The sequence below is a fragment of the Harpia harpyja genome, chromosome 21 (genome assembly GCF_026419915.1).
Source record: "Harpia harpyja isolate bHarHar1 chromosome 21, bHarHar1 primary haplotype, whole genome shotgun sequence".
Taxonomy (NCBI): domain Eukaryota; kingdom Metazoa; phylum Chordata; class Aves; order Accipitriformes; family Accipitridae; genus Harpia; species Harpia harpyja.
Window position 1 is genome coordinate 265,140 of NC_068960.1, and position 18,323 is coordinate 283,462.

General features: G+C 41.4%; 1 protein-coding gene across 4 annotated transcripts in view; it reads right to left on the reverse strand.

Annotated features, from left to right (window-relative positions):
- The window catches only part of PDPK1 (3-phosphoinositide dependent protein kinase 1), a 36,599-nt gene extending 28,984 nt beyond the window's left edge, over positions 1–7,615 (reverse strand). For 2 of the 4 annotated variants that reach the window (XM_052772350.1, XM_052772349.1), the window contains exon 1: positions 7,396–7,501. Coding sequence is in view for 1 of the 4 variants with exons in the window: in XM_052772348.1 (XP_052628308.1) it covers positions 7,396–7,419 (24 nt within the window). In the remaining 3 variants the exon portion in view is untranslated. Of the gene's footprint in view, positions 1–7,395; positions 7,546–7,593 lie in introns of those variants that run through there. The other 2 variants (XM_052772351.1, XM_052772348.1) reach the window with 2 other exon arrangements.
- Positions 7,616–18,323: the final 10,708 nt, after the last annotated feature.

Genomic DNA, 18,323 nt, shown 5'->3' on the forward strand with positions numbered 1-18,323 from the left:
CAGAAAAATAATAGATGGTGTGCTTTCATAAACTGCAGTAAACATCAATTCTCATACCTTATATGCTCATGTCTACTTATGCTCTGGACTTCTGTCAAAAAATGGACTGCCAGACTTTCTGCTAAGTGACCAACAGCATCCCCTTTCTATTAACCAGTTGTACATGTGTGTGTATACAGGGAGAAACAATATACTGAATAATTTATGAAACTCCGTTGCATGCCAGTTTCCATTTATATATGCTTAGAAGTTTGTCAGATAACTTAAAGAATTTAATAATACATCTATTTGCCAACATTATTATTACTTTAAGGAATTAAAATATTTGCCTAAAGAAAAAGAGAAAATCCATTCATATGCCTTAAAAAGTGTCAATAGATGCTGCCAGACTGTCTCATCATTATAACATAAAATCAAGCATGTAATGGACGAGACAAAACTCAGATTAAGCCGAGCCTCAGCAGTACTCCTGAATGCATTACACAACTAGTAAACTGTTCACTCACCTAACAGGTTAACTTTGACACTCAAATACATACAGCCATATTAAAAAAAATTAACACACCATAGTAATTGGGAGGTATTTAAAAATATGTACTCTGCTCACACTTTCAGCTTGATAGAAGATTACATATCTCCCCAGTCAAGAAGGAATACCACTACACCGGAACAGTAAGGAAACCAGACTTGGAAGTATGCTTTCAGATTCTGAAATCTGAGGAAAAAATTGTCAGAGGTTTTAAAGAACCACACTCAACATTCATTCATTGAAAAGAAGGAATATATTAAAAAAAAAAAAATTGTAACTGAACACTACATTGGCAAATACCTAGTCTTCTCTGGGATGAAAACATTAAGTCATACTTTAACGACTTATCTCTGTGCAGCAGAGTGCAAAACATAGCATTAAAAAACCTAGTAAAAAAAAATATGATCAAAAGGGGTGGTATTAAGGCATTTGTAAAAAAAACCTCCTGTTTTTAGGTACTATACAAAGCAGTTAATTAAACAAGCTGGTTAATCTTCAACATATCACAAGTGAAGTTTATATTGAAATGACAGATCCTGTTCAACCTTTCATAAGGCAGATAATTCAAATTTCTAACACAAAATCATAACAAATAAAAGCAACAGGCATTTCTAAGAACAAACACTCCTCTCCAAAAAGCAAACGAGGCACTTATTAAAAACTGTACTAGGTTACAAAGATGCCAAAGATATTTTCCCAGGACAACAGGATGTTATTTTTCTACAGAGAAGTTCTCTGAAGATCATAGTAAACCATTTTCTTCAAACTGCAGTAAACAAACTCTACTCCAAGTATTAGTTATTTGTACATATTAAAAAAGCATTAACGTCAAACATTAATCTTCTGTAGCACAGTGGTTTGCGTTTTGTTGTCTAGAGCTGCATCAGTACTCTTTCAAACCTCATCATCAAATGGTATGCAAAGATTACTGTAGAGAACTTAAGATCTAGCTCATAACTCAACAAATTGCCCATCAACTCCACATGTCTTGAAGAAACTGACCATTACAGTCAGCAAAATGGTCTGAAGCCAAACAATTTGTCAAAATCTATACTTTGATCAAGGTTCAAAAATGGTTACTGATTACAAGATTTAAAAGAGCAGATTGAAATCTCGTATTTCAATTATAAAAGCTATTTTAACACAACTTGGTTTTGCAAAAAAGTCATACATCTATGTGTAGTGAAATTTTTTTATCTCAAAAGTTGCTACATGAAAAATCTGTTGCTTAATAGACCATTTTTATGAATAAACCATGCAAGTTTCAAAAGCCTTCAGTCATATAAAAGGAGGACTTTGTTGTTGTTTGAACAGGCTGCGATGCTAACTGATATAAAGAAGTCTAGGTTCTGATCCACCAAAACAACTATACTCACTTTCATGTGCAGCATCATTTGAAACCTCTCAAATGCTGGAAGGTAAGCATTCGTTGAAGCACTGCATAAAACTGTCATCCCCCCCCCCCCAAAAAAAAAAATCTCTTAAAGTATCTTGATAGAAATGACCATCATTTAAAAGAAAAGAAAGACTTCTTTAAAAATAATGTCCTGGTAATACATTTCAAGAATAAAGATTGTGTTAATGGAAGAGGAAAGCTTGGAGCAGATAACCGTTCAAAGACACTATTCTACCTAAACTGGCTGGGACCTTTGCAATAGTGGGAAACAGAAGTATGAAAAGAACTCAAGTTAATGTAGTCTGCTTGATATGTTAACAGTCCTAATACAATTTAAAGAGAAATTACAGTAATATGAAGGTAATGTTGAAAATACTTGTAATAAATCATCATAAGATACAGTTATTATTTCAGAGGAAATTTATATAAAGCCCTGGCTAAGCCTGACATAACGCCATGCTCTAATAACCTGTGAGAATCTGATCAGTAAGATAGTTTTTTTCAGGGACTTTTCTTTGTACTACTGTAAGGCACAAGCAGGTGGTTAAAAAAGACTCTAGTATCTAGCTGGCAGTTGTTTGCCTCATGTTCAAAATCAATTTTGGTAGATACAAGTCCTACCTTCAAAACATAATCAAGAAGATTAACTTTGAAGAAGAATCAAAATTAATTGTCCCTTCTTCTTAAGCTTTCTGGATGTACAAGTTCACAAAGTTCATGGTATACAAAGAAGTGTTTTAGAGTTTGGGGAGACACACTGTATTGTTCATATAAAATAATCTCAAAACACTAGAAACAAAGCTCAGCTCTGACACTCCACCCCCTTCATAACCGAACTGATCACCTACCACCAGTTCCTTACTTTCTGCAATAAATCTACAACACAGTTTATCCATAATGAGTAATTAGGAAATCAGATTCATGTTATATCAGCAAAAATAGAACCAATAGGCTCAAGGATTTGGAAGCACAGAGAACACCTCTACATTGTTAGATTGTTTTGATTCTTCATTTAGCGAATAAAGGTATTTTATACACATGACTGATTTTGTTTCTACAGAAATTAATTTCTCACATACAGAGCAATGTTGACCCAAACATTTTAGTTAATGCAAATGCCTTTTTCTAAATTTGACAGCCTTACACATAGGGGGTGGTATGTCCTGCCACTAACTTCCAGGATTCTAATTCCAAATTCAGGTAGGGATTAAAGCTAATGAAGATTTGTAAGAACCTGCGTATCGGCCAGTTACCCTCTAACCTCCTCTACTGCTAAGCAAAGCACGTAAGTTCCAAGCACCCTCAGGGGCAGACTATTTAAGGCCTCTTTCCACCACCTTCTTCCCCCCGCCCCAAGCCTCAAAACAGATCAGAAACAGGAAACCACAAAAATCTTTAAGAACCTAAAGTCAGCCTATGGCCCAAATAGCTATATATGTAAACAAGCCATTGAGAATTCATTTCACACAAACAGATCCAGGCTAGCTCACAGGAAAACAAAAGCCATCTGTAATCGCAATAGTCTAGATCACATTCTACACCATCAGTTATCTCATGAAGCACACCAATATTAAGAGGTGTTGCGCAGCATGGATGGGGGCTCATGCTAACAAACACAAAAGGACTTCCTATACTACGCTCCTTGCTAGCAATTCTAGGAGGTAAAGAGAACAGCTTGGGGTGAAGAGCAGAGAAGCAGCCACACAGAGGTGGCAGCAACGTACAAAGGTTGGACAGCACAGTCAAGAACTGTAAATTAGATTCTTGCAGGATTGCTAAAGAGCTAAACATCAAATGTAACACTTTCTTTTCAGAAGAATGTGCTAAGCAAGTTAATCCTTGCAACTTTTCACCATAAAGAGTTACAGAATATTGGCCAGGTGAAGCATTTACAGCTTGTGTTTTAAAGCAGAAAGCAAGTCTCAACTTCAATATTTAGTCACACAACAAACCAGTGATTTCCTACAGCACTGAGTAGAATCCATAAGGTGTGAAAAATAAGGTTCTAGACTGAACAACTAACTTTGTGCATGTTGTGTTCAGCCCTTTCATACGCTTTAGTTAGACCTTAGTAACTTTCCACAAGCTTACCTGCAAATAAGACATCAGAAAGGGAAGTGGGGAGGGAGAAAAATTAGCTCCTTCCCCTTTTTTGCTTCTTTATTGCATATACATAATCTAACTTGGCCACCTGCAAAAAAGTTTCCCCATTTGAAATACCAGAAACAATAATTCCTTGGCTTCATACAAATTCTTCAGAAAGTTCCAATATGAGGAACTTGGAGAAGGATTTTATCTTTCAAACATAATATTTTCTGAATTAAGTTTTTATCTTTCTATATTAAAAAGTAATTTCTCACTTGCATATTTTCTGATGTGATAAATGTGCTAGTTCTACAGCAATCCACACAGCTTTTCTAGAAAAAAAAATTTAGGTAAAATACAAGTTTACTGTTAAAAAACAGGGTTTACTAAAATATTTCACCTCTTCATGTATCAAACCTATTTTTATTACTTTGCCAGTTTATTACTTTTTTCAGTCTAACAAAGTGACTGTGCCTTTGTTTCATGCCTTCTGTACCAAAATTCCTGCAAGTACTTCAATAGTCAGCACCCCTTTCCAAGTTTTTCCTGCAATGCTGCCTTCCAACTGATCCGCTTTAGGGAAGTAAAATGAGCCTGAGTCTACAGGGTGTCTTACAATGTCCAGCTACAGCAATCTACTTGTAGAGTTTCAAGAGCTATATGAAACAGACATTACTTCTAGCACTGTAAGTAACAGACCAGTAACCCAAAGAATAATTTGCTTTTAAAAAAAAAAAAAAGCCTAACCACACAGTGGATTCATTGTTTAGTTGAACATCACTATTATATCCAGATTATTCTCTGGATTGTCTCCTTTCCGCTAACTACCAGCACTTCCTATGTTAGAAATATGAATGCATACAGAATTGCTCCTCTTAAGCTTCTTCCATTTTTTCACCTTTGAGCACCTTCTCAACATCTGTATCTTTTACTGTCTTCTATTCCTGCAGCCTGCTTCAGTAAAAGATTTACAGAAAACTTATCCCAGTTAAAAGCCTATGCACAAGTGGTAAAGACTAGTCACAGCCTTATGCTGAAAGCCCAAGAGAAGAGAATATTAAGTAGACAGGTATGTAGGGAAAACCCCTCAAGCCTGTCTGAAAGTTTTATAGCTACAAATAACTACAAACAGAACTCTTACCATAGCCTAGTCTAATTCCTAGCATAGATGCAGAACTTACTCTATTAAGAAACCAGTTCTTTGAAAAGTGTAGTTTATATTGGTTCCGGGGGCGGGAAAGCTAGCAGTTTTGTTCAGACATACCCAAGACCATAGGTTTTACCAGGTCAGAAACACTGGTGGAATCTAATAATCACTAGAGCAGCTGATCCTTCCAGTGAAGATGTTGCTGAAAATCAAGATGTAAATAACCATTCTTCCAGACTCTTCATTTTGAGAGGAAGAGCACTTCTTGATATGAGACCCAATATGCTTATAATGAAGGCATTAACAGCAAATAATTAAGACCATACCGACACCTAAAACTAAAGCAGCACTAAAGTTGTTTCCTTCTTAAAAGTGCAATTCTCTCCTTGGTACCACATCTTCAGAAAATAGTAGAATGTTTTAGGAATTGTCCCCACATACACGAATACAAAAATTAACTGTTTTGGCAGAGGAATGCTGAAATATTCCTTTCAAAGCTGTGCTCTATTCCTCACCCCCCCACCCCGAGTCTTTTGCGTTCATAGTAAAATAATCACAGAACTTATTAATGTCATTAATTCCATCATACAAACATTAACAGTAACTTGCTCAGAGTCTCAGAAATACTGAATTTCCCATATTTGATATAATCTGAATTACAAAAAGGTAAGCTGAATCAAGCCACCTCTGTCTGCTACTGCCAGTCAATACGCTCCCCTGACCAGAGAAATATTAAACAGGATGGAAGAGAAGGAATTAAAAATAAGTTACCCTGAAAAAACACTTTAGTTTTAACAAAAACGGTTGTCAGCTTTGCTCTTCATTCATTCTCTCTCTGTATGTTTCTCTTACACGCAGGGACCTAAACCATATATAGAAAACAAACAGCAATGGAAGTATTTTGGAGAGAAAAACCTGGAAAGAGAGGCAACAAGCAAGGACAGAAGCACAAAAGGAAGCATACTCCCTGTTTAAAAGAGTCCAAGCAAACAGAAGTCATCTCTGATGCTGAGAAGCCGCCATATGGAGCTCTATCAAGTGGCAGAAAAGCAAAACTAATTCCTTTAATAATCAAACATTACTTTATTTCATAATCCTCGATGCAGTACTCCATGTCCTCCCCTGTAGGGCTATTCCACATAATAATTCTCATCTTCAGACAACAAATATGATTATGTGTAACACCCTGATGAAACAAGCACTGAGCAGGAAGAGGAGAGCACACTGAAACAGGACTTCAAGCATCAATGCAGTTATGCCAGTCTCCACGCAGAAGACCCTCCTTAGCCAATTCCAACCTATGAAAAAGTTTTAAGCGCTACAGAGTGGAGCTTTGCAGCTTGCAACTGACAGAAAGAACACGAGACCCAAAAGCACAGCAGCACGCACACAAGGATAAGGAACATATCGCTGCCAGTTAATTACACTGACATCAACGAAAGCTGGCAGTTATTTTTGTAAAAAACACTTTTTCGATACAGGAATTTCTACACTAACTAAACTGTATAATCTACAACGTAAACTACTATTTACCATTACCAGTTCTGTGTATCAGCTACAACTCCATCATACATTAGTCAGTGCTCACAAAACGTTAAGAGTTTTACGCCGTCGGACTAACGTAAACAACCGTGTTTGAAACGGCGTCCCACTGCGACCCTCACGACCTTCCTCACGCGTTTGCTCCCACTACAAGAAAAATCCCTTACAGAGTGACAGGTGGCTGCCCCAGGGCAACAACGCCGGCTCTCCCGCTGGGAGACGGCCCGGCAAAGCCACGCCAACGCCCCGTACCCGGAACCGAGAACGAAGCTCCACGAGAGGCCGCGGGGCGGCCTCTCCAGCCTCGGCCCCAGCCTCGCTTCCTCCCGCGGAGGGGCCGAGCTCGGGGCGCCCGCCGCCGCGCTCGCTCGCCTCAGGGCCCCGCCGGCGCCCGGGGCGGGAGCGGGGCCCTCCCGCGCCAGGCCCGCGGCGACCCAGGAGGCGGAACGAGGACAGCAGCAGCGCCGAGGCCGGCCCCACGGAGGGCAGGGCTTTGCCCGGCCGCCCTCCCTGTCCGAGCGGGCGGCAGGCGGCGGGGCCGCCCGCGAAGCCCCACCGCGACCCCGCCGCCGGGCGGCGCGTAGGGCACGGCTGGCCACCCCCTCACGGGCCGGCCCGGGCCTACTCCTCTCCCCCGGCGCACCGCCAGCAGTCCCGGGCGGCCGCAGCGCCGTGCCCCGCAAATCCCGGACTCACCAAGTGGCTGCTGGTGCTGGCCATGGGCCCCGCCCGGCCAGCGCGGCCCGCGCTCCGGTCGCCCTTTAAGATCCCAGCGCACGGCGGCCGAGCCCGAGCCAATGGGGCGCCCGCATCCTCCGCCCGTGACGTCACCCACAACAATCCCCCCCCTCCCCTCCGCCGCGGGCAGGACTTCCGCGCGGTCCGCTCGCTCACTGGTGGCGCCGTCTGCTACTCGCGTGCGCGGCCGGGCGGAGCGTCCTCCGTCAGCCTCCGCGTCCCCCGCCAAGGTGAGCATGCGTGGTGGTGGGGCTGACGCTGCCGACTGCAGTTCCTGTCGGGAGGCCTGCGCAGGGTGAGGGCGGAAGGCGGCAGGCAGCCTGGCAGCGCGGCCGCCCCGGCCTCCGCCTCGCGCTCGCATCCGGGTTCGTGCCACGACGCAAGAGTGCTGTGGGAGCGACGACGTGGTGACGTCAGGAGCGGGCGGGGGATGCCGGGGCGGTGCCCTGGCGGCGGTTGCGGGCGCGGGGCCTTGCTGTTGGCTGCGCAGGCGGTGGTGGCCGGTGCCTGCCCGCGCGAAGGTGCGCTGAGAGCGCCGAGTCCTCATAAATGCGTGTTTCAGTACAGATGTTCGCTCCTAAAAATCTGCCTTCTCTGGGAAAAATACACCTTCCTGTGCCCCTTGGGTATGAATTCACCGGTTCTGACGCGCAGTTTTCATTCCAGGGCTTTCCTCTGCAGCCTGGGAACCGAACCATTTTTACCCGTAGTGTAACAAACGTTCTTTCAGGTAGGTGTGCGGAAGGGATGGTCTCGCCTGCCTGCGCTCACCCGCACGGGAAGAGTTTCCTCCCGGGAGCCAGCCGGAGCCGATTCCAACCACCAGCAGGGCCACAGGCGTGCTGGGAGGGATGGGCCGCTTGCACACTACGCTCTGTAGCAAACAAGTTGCGTTTGTCAAGGGATCATTGAGTTGTGAGGGATTTCTCAAAAGGGTGATGCAGGAAAGGACCATCTGGTTTACTGAACTGTATCGGAATCTACAAAATACAGATGCTTAGCTTCAAATGGGGGATGGGGTGGAGGGCCAGGGCAGCCGCAGCGTCCCAGAGTTGAACTACTTTCTTTAGAAAGATTTTTGCAATAGCCAGCCTAAATCAACTTTTCTGTATGATGATTTTCTCTTCCTTTTCTTCAGCAGACAAGTAGAACAACTGATTATAATCTTCTAAGAGGTTGGGCGGGGGGGGGGGGCATCTTTCAAGTACACCTTCACTCTTTTTCAGACTGTATCCAAATTCTTGGCCTCTCTCACAGGCAGTGTTTTCTTCCCCGGATTCTTTCCAACTGATCTACATCGTCCTGAAGGTATCATTCCTAGACTTGGATATACTATTCAACTGCGGCCTCGTTTCTTACAAGTAGAATGAAATAAGTACTTGCTACCATTCTCAAATTACATGTCTCTTATGTGCTATAATAGTATTTGTCTGTTTGCAGTAACATCTCACTATTTATTCATTATTTGTATTATGGTACGCTGCAGCTCTCTCATCCTATTTCAATATATTGCTATTAACCTATTATTTCCCAATTTATATTAATACATTTGCTTTCTCTTTCAAAGTGCAATACTTTGCACTTTATGGAATTTCATGTTATTTAGACTGTACTTAAAATTTGTCAGAATATTTTTTCTCCTCATTTTCGTCTCCCAAAATGACTAAAATCCTCCCAGAACAGTGTCACAAATCTTGTATGCATACTTTCTATTTTGTCACCAAAATTGATGAAAATACTGAATCAGACCAAGATTGAGCCAGGATAGACTCCTGGAATACCACTTGAAATGCTATTTCAGTTTAATGGGAAACTATTAATGATTAGACTCAAATGCATTTTCAAGAACTGTAATCATTCATTCATAAGTCTAGGTGGTATCATTTAGGCCAACTAGCTTCCTTAGTATTCCTTTAAAATTGAGCTGTGTCAGAAATCCTACCAGAGTCAAATTGTATAATATCTACTTCTTGCCCATCATCAGCAAGTAAACTCTTTTGTCAAAGATGAAAGTTGATGTATCAATTTATATTGTTTTGCACTTTTTAATCCTCTAAATATTTTTTTAAAATATTTTTTAGTAATTTATTCCAGAATCCTTTTAAAGAATGAAGTTAGGCTAGTTGCTTTATCATTATTTTGGGCCCTATTTTTCCTACATTTAAAGATGAGACTGTTTATCTTTCAAAAGTCTTCTAGGTTTCTCGTCCTGCATGGCTTCTCAGAAATAATTTTCAGCGTTGCAGAGACTGCTTCAGGTAGTTATTTATGGTTCGCTTGGGGTTTTTTTGTTTTTGCAAAAAATACTTTAGGGCAAATTCTGTCTGGCATTGCAGAATTTAACGCACCTGTTAAGGGGTTTAACTCAGATTTTGTGTGTGCTACTGTCATCATATTAAAATGAATCATATTAATTATGTCCATTGTTAAACTATATTGTTCTACTGAAATGGAAAGGGGATGCTGTATCCTTCAATCCATTACACATCATCTGTTACTCACTCCTTTTCCTGCTCAGTAACGGGCCTCTACTCTCCCTTTTTCCTCAGACTGCTGACAAACTTGTAGATTTTGTTGTTGCCCCTTTTCTATTTAATTTTAGTTTCTCAGTTTGTTTTCAACTGAGCAAGAGATAAAAATCTCTACTGTACAAGTTTTCCAGCAGGTCTGGTACTCTAAACCTCTGCAAGATGAAGCCATTGGACTCTGCAGCATTGTCTTCATCTCAAAGGATGACACAGCAATGCTTCTCTCTACGGCACCAATGAATGCTTTCCATGCTGAAAGGCTTTAATTGATACGATATACTGGTATTTCATGAAACAGCTTTAGATGCTACTGTGTGCTTTACCACCTCTGTTCTGAAGGCACCGTACTTTGTTTTTCTATAAAGGAAAATGCTACAGTTTGTCTGATGTTAAGCAGCAGAACCTAGCAACTTGCCTATAGTGATGCTGTTGCCAGATTTGTGTTTGCCTCAGCTCACATGTGGTGAGATACATGTATAGGCTGTATGGCTGATCCGCAGCCCAGATAAGCAGGGATACAAATGAATCAGAATATCCTGTCAGCCTAAGATAGCCCTACTGGAATAGGAAGTGAGTCTGAACAGGACTGTCATGATGCATAAGTTTAATTGAATAGTCATGTAATGTTATTATGAGTCTGCCCTTCTTCATTCCTTCCTTTTTTTTGTGCTCACAGCTCTGGGCTGTGTAACATTTGAAATAATAGCTGTAAACTTTGCTCTGTGCGATCCATAAATTTTACTAGTTCTGTGATGGGCTTGATGCTTTTTGAGCCTTATAAAAATATGCAAGGACATAAAAAAACATAAATGCGACTGTTCAATCAGCTGTGTGGACCATTATCATACTGTCTAGGTACAGAGCCAAAACTGTGAACAGATGATAGAAAAATTTTGCCAGATCAAATGGAAAAGAGCCTGCCTTTTGGCCAGGAGGGTCTGTTTGAATTTGCGTATGTAAAAACCAGCAGAGTGACAAAACATTCAGCAGCCACGAACACTGTTACAGCATTAATGCCCTAAGCTACACAAAAGCTTTTTGCTACTTGGCAGAGTTTTTCCTACTTGCCATACCATAATTCAGCATTGATGTTTTCCCAGAAGTCTCTATTTTCCATGATCCCAGTTTATTTACAAAATTTTAAAAATAATACAACAAATCTTCTGCCTACCCTTCCTTGCTAAGAGTATCTTATGCTTTTGCCTACTGAAGTTACAAGTCTCTTACTCTGCAAGGCTATATGACGTCAACAGCATCATTCAGAAAATGTCTTTGTAATTTTTCCAAGAACCACATTCAAGTGCAGATACATTCCTCTGCAGTCCTGGGTGCTAATCTTCTGCTGTCACATGACCTCTAAACTGAGACAGCTTGGAAAAAGCCTAATCTAGTTTTAGGTATGCCCAAACCATTGCTCCTGTCAAAAAAGTAAACTGGTGTTTTACAACTGCAGTTAATTGCTGCTGTAGCATTTTTGCTATGTGGTGCATGTGTTTGCATTTCACAGTGCAAGCAGTAGAAGCTGTGGAGGCCATGTTAACAGATAATCTCTCTACTACCTACCGAATGTAGTTTTATTTTAAGAAAAAACATTATCTTTGGAAAATAAAAAGTGTGTAGCAATCCATATAAAGAGAATTAAAATAGGAGGGTAGTCCTATGCAAAATGCAGGAAAAAATGAAATCAACAGAAGTAACAGCAGTAGTATAAACATAATTCACAAAGCAGGTGTAACTGATGTAGCCTTTCACCAATAACAGTGACATGAGAGAACTCTTTGGCACTTGTAAAATCTAGACAATTAAATTAGGTGTCTAAATTATCTTTCCTTTTCTGCCTCTGACTGTAGACATCCTATTTTAAGCATAATTTAAATCCCATTTCCATGGTCCCCAAACATGAATGTGGAGACAGCATTCCCTTCATACACTGATCCATACTTGGAAGCTGCTTAGGTGTTTTGCTCCAGCTACTTTTAGTACAAAATGCTTTGAGAACCTCATTTCTGTGTTGGCTCAGGAGCATTCATCTACGTTGAGTTTAATCAATTTATGGAAGACATGTTCTGTGAATCTTTCTGAACTACTTATTTAGTATATGGTGGCTTGTGATTAAGCTGAAGTTTACACAATGACCACATTTAAACTTCTAAACCTGCCGTTCTGTTCAAGTAGCTCTACCCCTTTGCATTTCTTATCAGTGCGTAAAAGCAGTCACACCTCTTCTCTTCCAGTACTTAGTGCGGCCTTAGTTAATTTCCTGAACAGGATTGACGGGATTTGTTGAATACACACTATTGCAGAAGAATACAGATAGAAGGAAGAACTCCTTTCCTGGAGGAAATAATGTGTTGTCTTGAGTAAGATAGTTCACTGCAGTATTCAGAGAGGTGAACTGCACCTCCCCTACCCTGCTGAGTCAATTGCAATGGTGATTTTTTAAGAATTGTCTGCATCTTTGCCATCCGCCTGATGACAGACATTTAATTACCAAGCTGAGGGAAAACGTAGAAGTAATTTAGTAGGTTAGAGTGGACCAAAAGAACCATTTTAGAAACACTACGGGATCTCAGTGTTGTTTTACAGGCAGGAAGCCTGTGAAAACGGGGCTCTTCCAGCAGGTGGCAATGGCGTGCTGCGGGACGGAGCGCTGCCTTCAAGGGCACCCATACCGAGCCGGGGAGCCGCGAGAGACTGGCCGGGCTGCCCTGCAGCTGCAGGGGGAGCCGGCCAGGCGACCCCAGCACAGGCAGTCCCCCACCACCCAGCGGGCAGTTCCGCAGGCTCTGAAGAAAGTGGGCAGAGCCCGATGCTGGTAACAAGGTTCATTGACACTCCAGACAAGGTGAGGTGGTGACCCAGGTCCAGGCTCCAACCAGGGAGTCCAGGAGCAGCAGGGATGCTCTGACACAGGTCCGAGGTCTCTCTAGCAGGTAGGGCTAGAAACAAGGCTACAACATCGGTCCAGGGTCCATCCAGGAGTCAGGAACAGAGAGAAGACTGGAGACAAGCTACAACATCCACCCAAGGGGTCCGTCCAAAATATAACCTACTTAAAGCCTAGGTCCAGAGGCCATCCGGGAAATGACACAGAAACAGAACTAAAGACAAATGATGTCACTGTCATGGTTTAACCCCAGCCAGCAACTAAGCAGCATGCAGCCGCCCACTTACCCCTCCCCCCCCCACAATGGGATGGGGGAGAGAATCAGGAAAAAAAGTAAAACTTGTGGGTTGAGATAAAGACAGTTTAATAAGACAGAAAGGAAGAAATAATAATGATAATTATGATGATGATAATAATAATATGACAATAATAAAAGATTTGGAATATACAAAACAAGTGATGCACAATGCAATTGCTCACCACTTGCTGAGCAATGCCCAGTTAGTTCCCGAGCAGCAATCCACCCCACCTTGGCCAACTGCCCCCAGTTTATATACTGGGCATGATGCCATATGCTCTGGAATATCCCTTTGGCCAGTTTAGGTCAGCTGTCCCGGCTGTGTCCCCTCCCAACTTCTTGTGCCCCTCCAGCCTTCTTGCTGGCAGGGCGTGAGAAGCTGAAAAATCCTTGACTTAGTCTTAAACACTACTTAGCAACAACTGAAAACATCAGTGTGTTACCTATGTTATTCTCATACTGAATCCAAGACATAACACTATACCAGCTACTAGAAAGAAAATTATCTCAGCCAAAACCAGGATAGTCACTCAGGCCTAAATGAAGGTAAAATGGAGCTCCCAGGCCCTGGGCAGAGGATGCGAGTCCCAGGTGAGACTGGTCAGGCCAGTTAAGGCCTATTGTTGCACTTTAAGCCGTGACACTAAGACAGACTAGACACAGCAGTTCTCTCCATAGAGACATGTATTCCAGCTGTGTTCTCACTTAAGTCTCTGAATCATATGGCTATGGAAAGCATTTCTGTAACTTACCGTACAGGTACAAAATCACATGTAGCTCTTTGGGTATTAGACCCAGAGAGATAAATTAATTTTTAATACACAGTTTGCAAATGCAAGCAACTATATTGCAGCAATAGGAAAACTTTGACTATAACAAACATAAGAAGATCAGAGACAGGCATATTGTAAACAAACCCTAGACTTCTCAGTTCATGTACACAAGTTCCATTCAGATTGGCAAGTGACTTTCATGTCACTGGACTATCTAGCCTCAGAAATATTGCTGAGCTGACTCCATTTATTTCCTTAGAGCTGGTCCAAGATTTCCCAGCCAGGGAAGAGTGCATCCTGTGTTCTCCCTCCCACAGAATGCTGATTAAATAACTAACTTCATCCTTATTTCCAGCAGACAAAAAACCTCATTTTGATGGTAGCAGCAGTGCAGATTTTAGGGCATGAAGGTAAGGGAAGGTGATGGGAGGGACCATTAGTCTTTAAATGGCATATATGATCTTTAGCTATGTAAAGAAGAAACTGGTATTAGGAGTCAAAAGGTTGTATTACCTGTGTGTTTGGCAGTGGTGCACCTCCTACTGCAATATATTGAGCTGTCAGAACCACTGTGCAAGCTATTGAAAACTAATCTCATAAAGTTGGGGTAACCAGTTCTGCACGCTGAAACCAGGTGAGGCATGCTGCTGATCTATGTGAAAGCATTCTTAATTTTTTTCTCTAGTACTGTGGATCTCATTCTGAATACATCTATTGTCTGGTTTTGAATGTAAAAGTATGTTATGAAAAAGTCTTCACTGAGCTGTCCACATTGATGCCCTGACTCCTTTCTTAAACTAATGCTTTATTTAGACTTGCCTATGGCTTACAACTTTTTCAGCATTTGGCAGACCACGTTAGAAAAAGGTAATACAAAAGACAACTCAGTACTTGCATTTAGACTGTAATGACTGTTACTTCTGCGCTCTGGCACTGCCTATATTAGGCTTCATGTGAATCAGCTTGGCTCAAAAAGCCATATTGTGTTGGGCCTGCAGTACTATATGAATATAAACATGCTACTTCTAGACAGAGGCAAATACTGCATAATACTGGGCTGTTGTACATGCACATGATATCTAGAGCTGATGCTGTCACAGCATTTTGTGTGCCGCACTCCAATACGCACTGAAAATAGGAAGTGTGTTGATTAGATCAATCTGTTCACCAGCCCTAAAATGATAAGATTTGACACGGGGATTTTGTATTTTGTCAATTAATTTGGCTTCATAAGCATCAAAGAAGCAGCAATCCAAGTGCTGTAGTTTTGTGTTGTGATATAGAGAACGAACTGCTTATTGCTTAATGATTGTCTCTCTGTAACTTTACATACCAAGGACTGGTGTTTGTCAAGGATTAAGCCTGTCAGAGACTGGTACTTGGGAGTGATGAGCAAGAAGGAACCATGAGCAATCACAAAACTTAATTAAATGTTTGATGAATTTACAATCTTGTTAAGAAGGCACAAGTAGAGGCCTTGCCTGAATAGATAGGGCCGGAAAAGATAACAACTCCTACCTTTGTTCTCGTCCTTGTAGATAATTTAGCTTAAACTAGCCATATGGTTCTATACTACTAATGAAAACTTAGATAATAAGAGCACTAACAAGCACTGATGTATCAAAACATGTGCAGAATCACCTGAGGAGGGTCAAATAGCGGACAAGTGAGGAAGACTATGGAAGACCACCAGAGGACTCCTGAAGACCACCAGAGACCTTCAATGCACCTGCGTAAAGGACATTTGCATATGCTAATAGTTTCCCAGAAAACTAATGAATATGTATAACATTTCTCGGAAATCTAGTGAATATGTATGTAGAACATGTACTTAACCTGCACAATTAGGCCCAACGGTGTGCACGATAGGTGGAGTGATCCCCTGTGCATCCAGCGCTGCCAATAAAGAATACCTACTTAATAGTTAATCAAACTATTGTGTTAGTTTCTTTGAATCAGTTGCAACTTAATCCTTGGCTTGCATGTTGTTAAAACCAGACAAACAAAAGCCCCTGTCTGTTCATTCCCTTTCCTAGCATAAAAAGAACTTTTTTCCAGTTATGATCACCAGTACATAAACATGTATGTTGTCAAATATTACAGTTCTTGCTTTAGAACTAATAGTTTAGATCTCTGTACTTGATTAGCACCTCTGTCTTCAGAATTGCTATGCCTCTAGCAGGAACAGATCTGCAGATTAGATTAAATTACTGAAGATTAAACAGATTATTTTCAATTTTGGGTGTTTTTACTGGGTAGATGAGTGAACATGTGGATGGCTCTGTGAAAGAGCATACACTCTGCTGAGGGATGCTGGGAGACTCAAGAGACTATGCTTGTCTGGAAAGGCCTGTGCTAATAGAGAAAGACTTCTGCAGCACAGGATTTATGACTCAGAGGAGCACAGCAATACAGGAAAGATGGAGTGATAGGGCTGTGGAGCTGGAACTGACAGAGTTCACACTGGGCAGTTTGTAAGATGGTGCTGCTCCGAGTCTAACCAACATTCTCTGTCCTTTATTTACACAATAACCAAATTTAACAAAAGTAAACTAAAAAGAGCAAGTTTGTTTCTCTTGTCTTCGGAATTACTCTCCTCCTATCTGCTTACTTAACCAGGAAAAGATTTATGGCTTTGTGGCTTTATTTGGCCATTGACTAATGGCAGTCTCAGGAAAAAAGATTGCTTTCACAGGCTAGGCTTCTGCACCTTTGAGCAGGCATTTGCAGATCAGTGATCTTGAGCCCTGAAGCTCAGGGCTGCGGGGCATGTTTCAGCATGCTAAACACCACTATTTGACGCTTGCGTTTTGCTTTGATGCATTAGAAGCCACACTGTGAAGACAAGTCATCCTAACTGTGAGGGCACAACAGGTTGAGTGCTGTGTCTTAATGTTTGTGACTTGTTTGCTGCTCTTTCAAAATGAGTTTGTGTCAGTGCTGATACCTATACTGTTGAGAAACATGCAGTCTGATCTTCTTACCCCCTCAAAATGAGCATGCAGATGACTAAACAACAGAATGTCTGACAGAGATACAGCTGCTATCACTCAGTACTGGGAACACCAACACTTCACCAGAGGTATAGCTATTGGGTGGGCACTAGCAGAACTATGCTGGTACTCACATGCCGTGGGATAGCTCACCATGCTGGTCCCCCTTGGCTTTATGAGCTGTAAAATATATCTTCACTCAGGAGCCGCCTTATCCCTTTTTCTGTTGATAGTGGTAGGAGCAGCGCTGGCTTAGTGCTTTGGTCTGCGAACTAGGAAGAGCATTTAGTTCTTCCCTCTCCTAGTTCTTCTGTAATGTTTTCAAACCAGCTTTTCCTAATGATTCATATAGTCAGTGTTTTCTAAACTAAAGTTCTTTCCAAAGTTCTCAGGCACTAACTTCTGAAAAATCAAAGTTGCATTAATTCCTCTGCTTTATTTACTTCTGAATAATCATAGCATTAGTTCTTCTACTTTATTCACTTTAAGGAGAAAAAAAAAAAACAAAACAAACCCACAACTAAAAATCTTTGTCACAGCATTTTCAAGTCCTTAGTGGCTTACAAGCATTACTTAAATATCTTCTGAAATTGTTTCCTCTGACAAAACTCAACAGGAAGAAAAGAAAGGGGAAAATACTGGCCACTTTGTTCTGGTTGCAGATGATACATATAGCATACACTCCGTAGTCACAGGAAATGAAAGGCTTCAGAGGCTTGACCAGAGCCCACATTATGTCTCCTTACCAGATGGTAGTTCTCTGTCTTCCACTATATATATTTTTATATATAAATATATAGAGAGATATAGATATATATCTCACACTTAGAAGGAAAACTCAGCCTTAGAATAGTTCAGAGATTCTGGAAGAAGCTGTGAAAAACCATAGCTTGAACCTAATACCAGCCTCAAGCATGACACAAAAAAGCCCCGAACAAAAACCCTAAACAACAAAACCCAAAACCAAAAACACAAAGCAAAAGGACAGAACAGTGGGCTTTTATGCACTGCTTTTCTAGAAAAAATGTAGTTTTTCATTGGCTGAATAAAAATGAGGCTTTTATTGTTCCAAAGACCTAATTGTAAAGCAGAGGCATTTTGTTCTTTTTTTTCTGGCTACAACAACATTTTCTATGGTACCTTTCCTCTTGGCACTTTTCCCATTTTATAAGTAGCTGCATAAAAGCAGAAGCAGCTCAAAGTTGTTAGAGTTTCACCTGGATAACCACTGATGCTGCAATATCATTTCAGCCCTTTAACCATCAGCCTGTCATCATCTCCAGACTCAGTTCTTACAGTCTTCCTGTCCTGGCCTGATGGACACAGACAGCAGTATCTTTGACTTTTCATTTCTCTCAAGTAATTTCCTACTACATTCAATCTCTCTATTTCCTTTTGCTTCTCTGT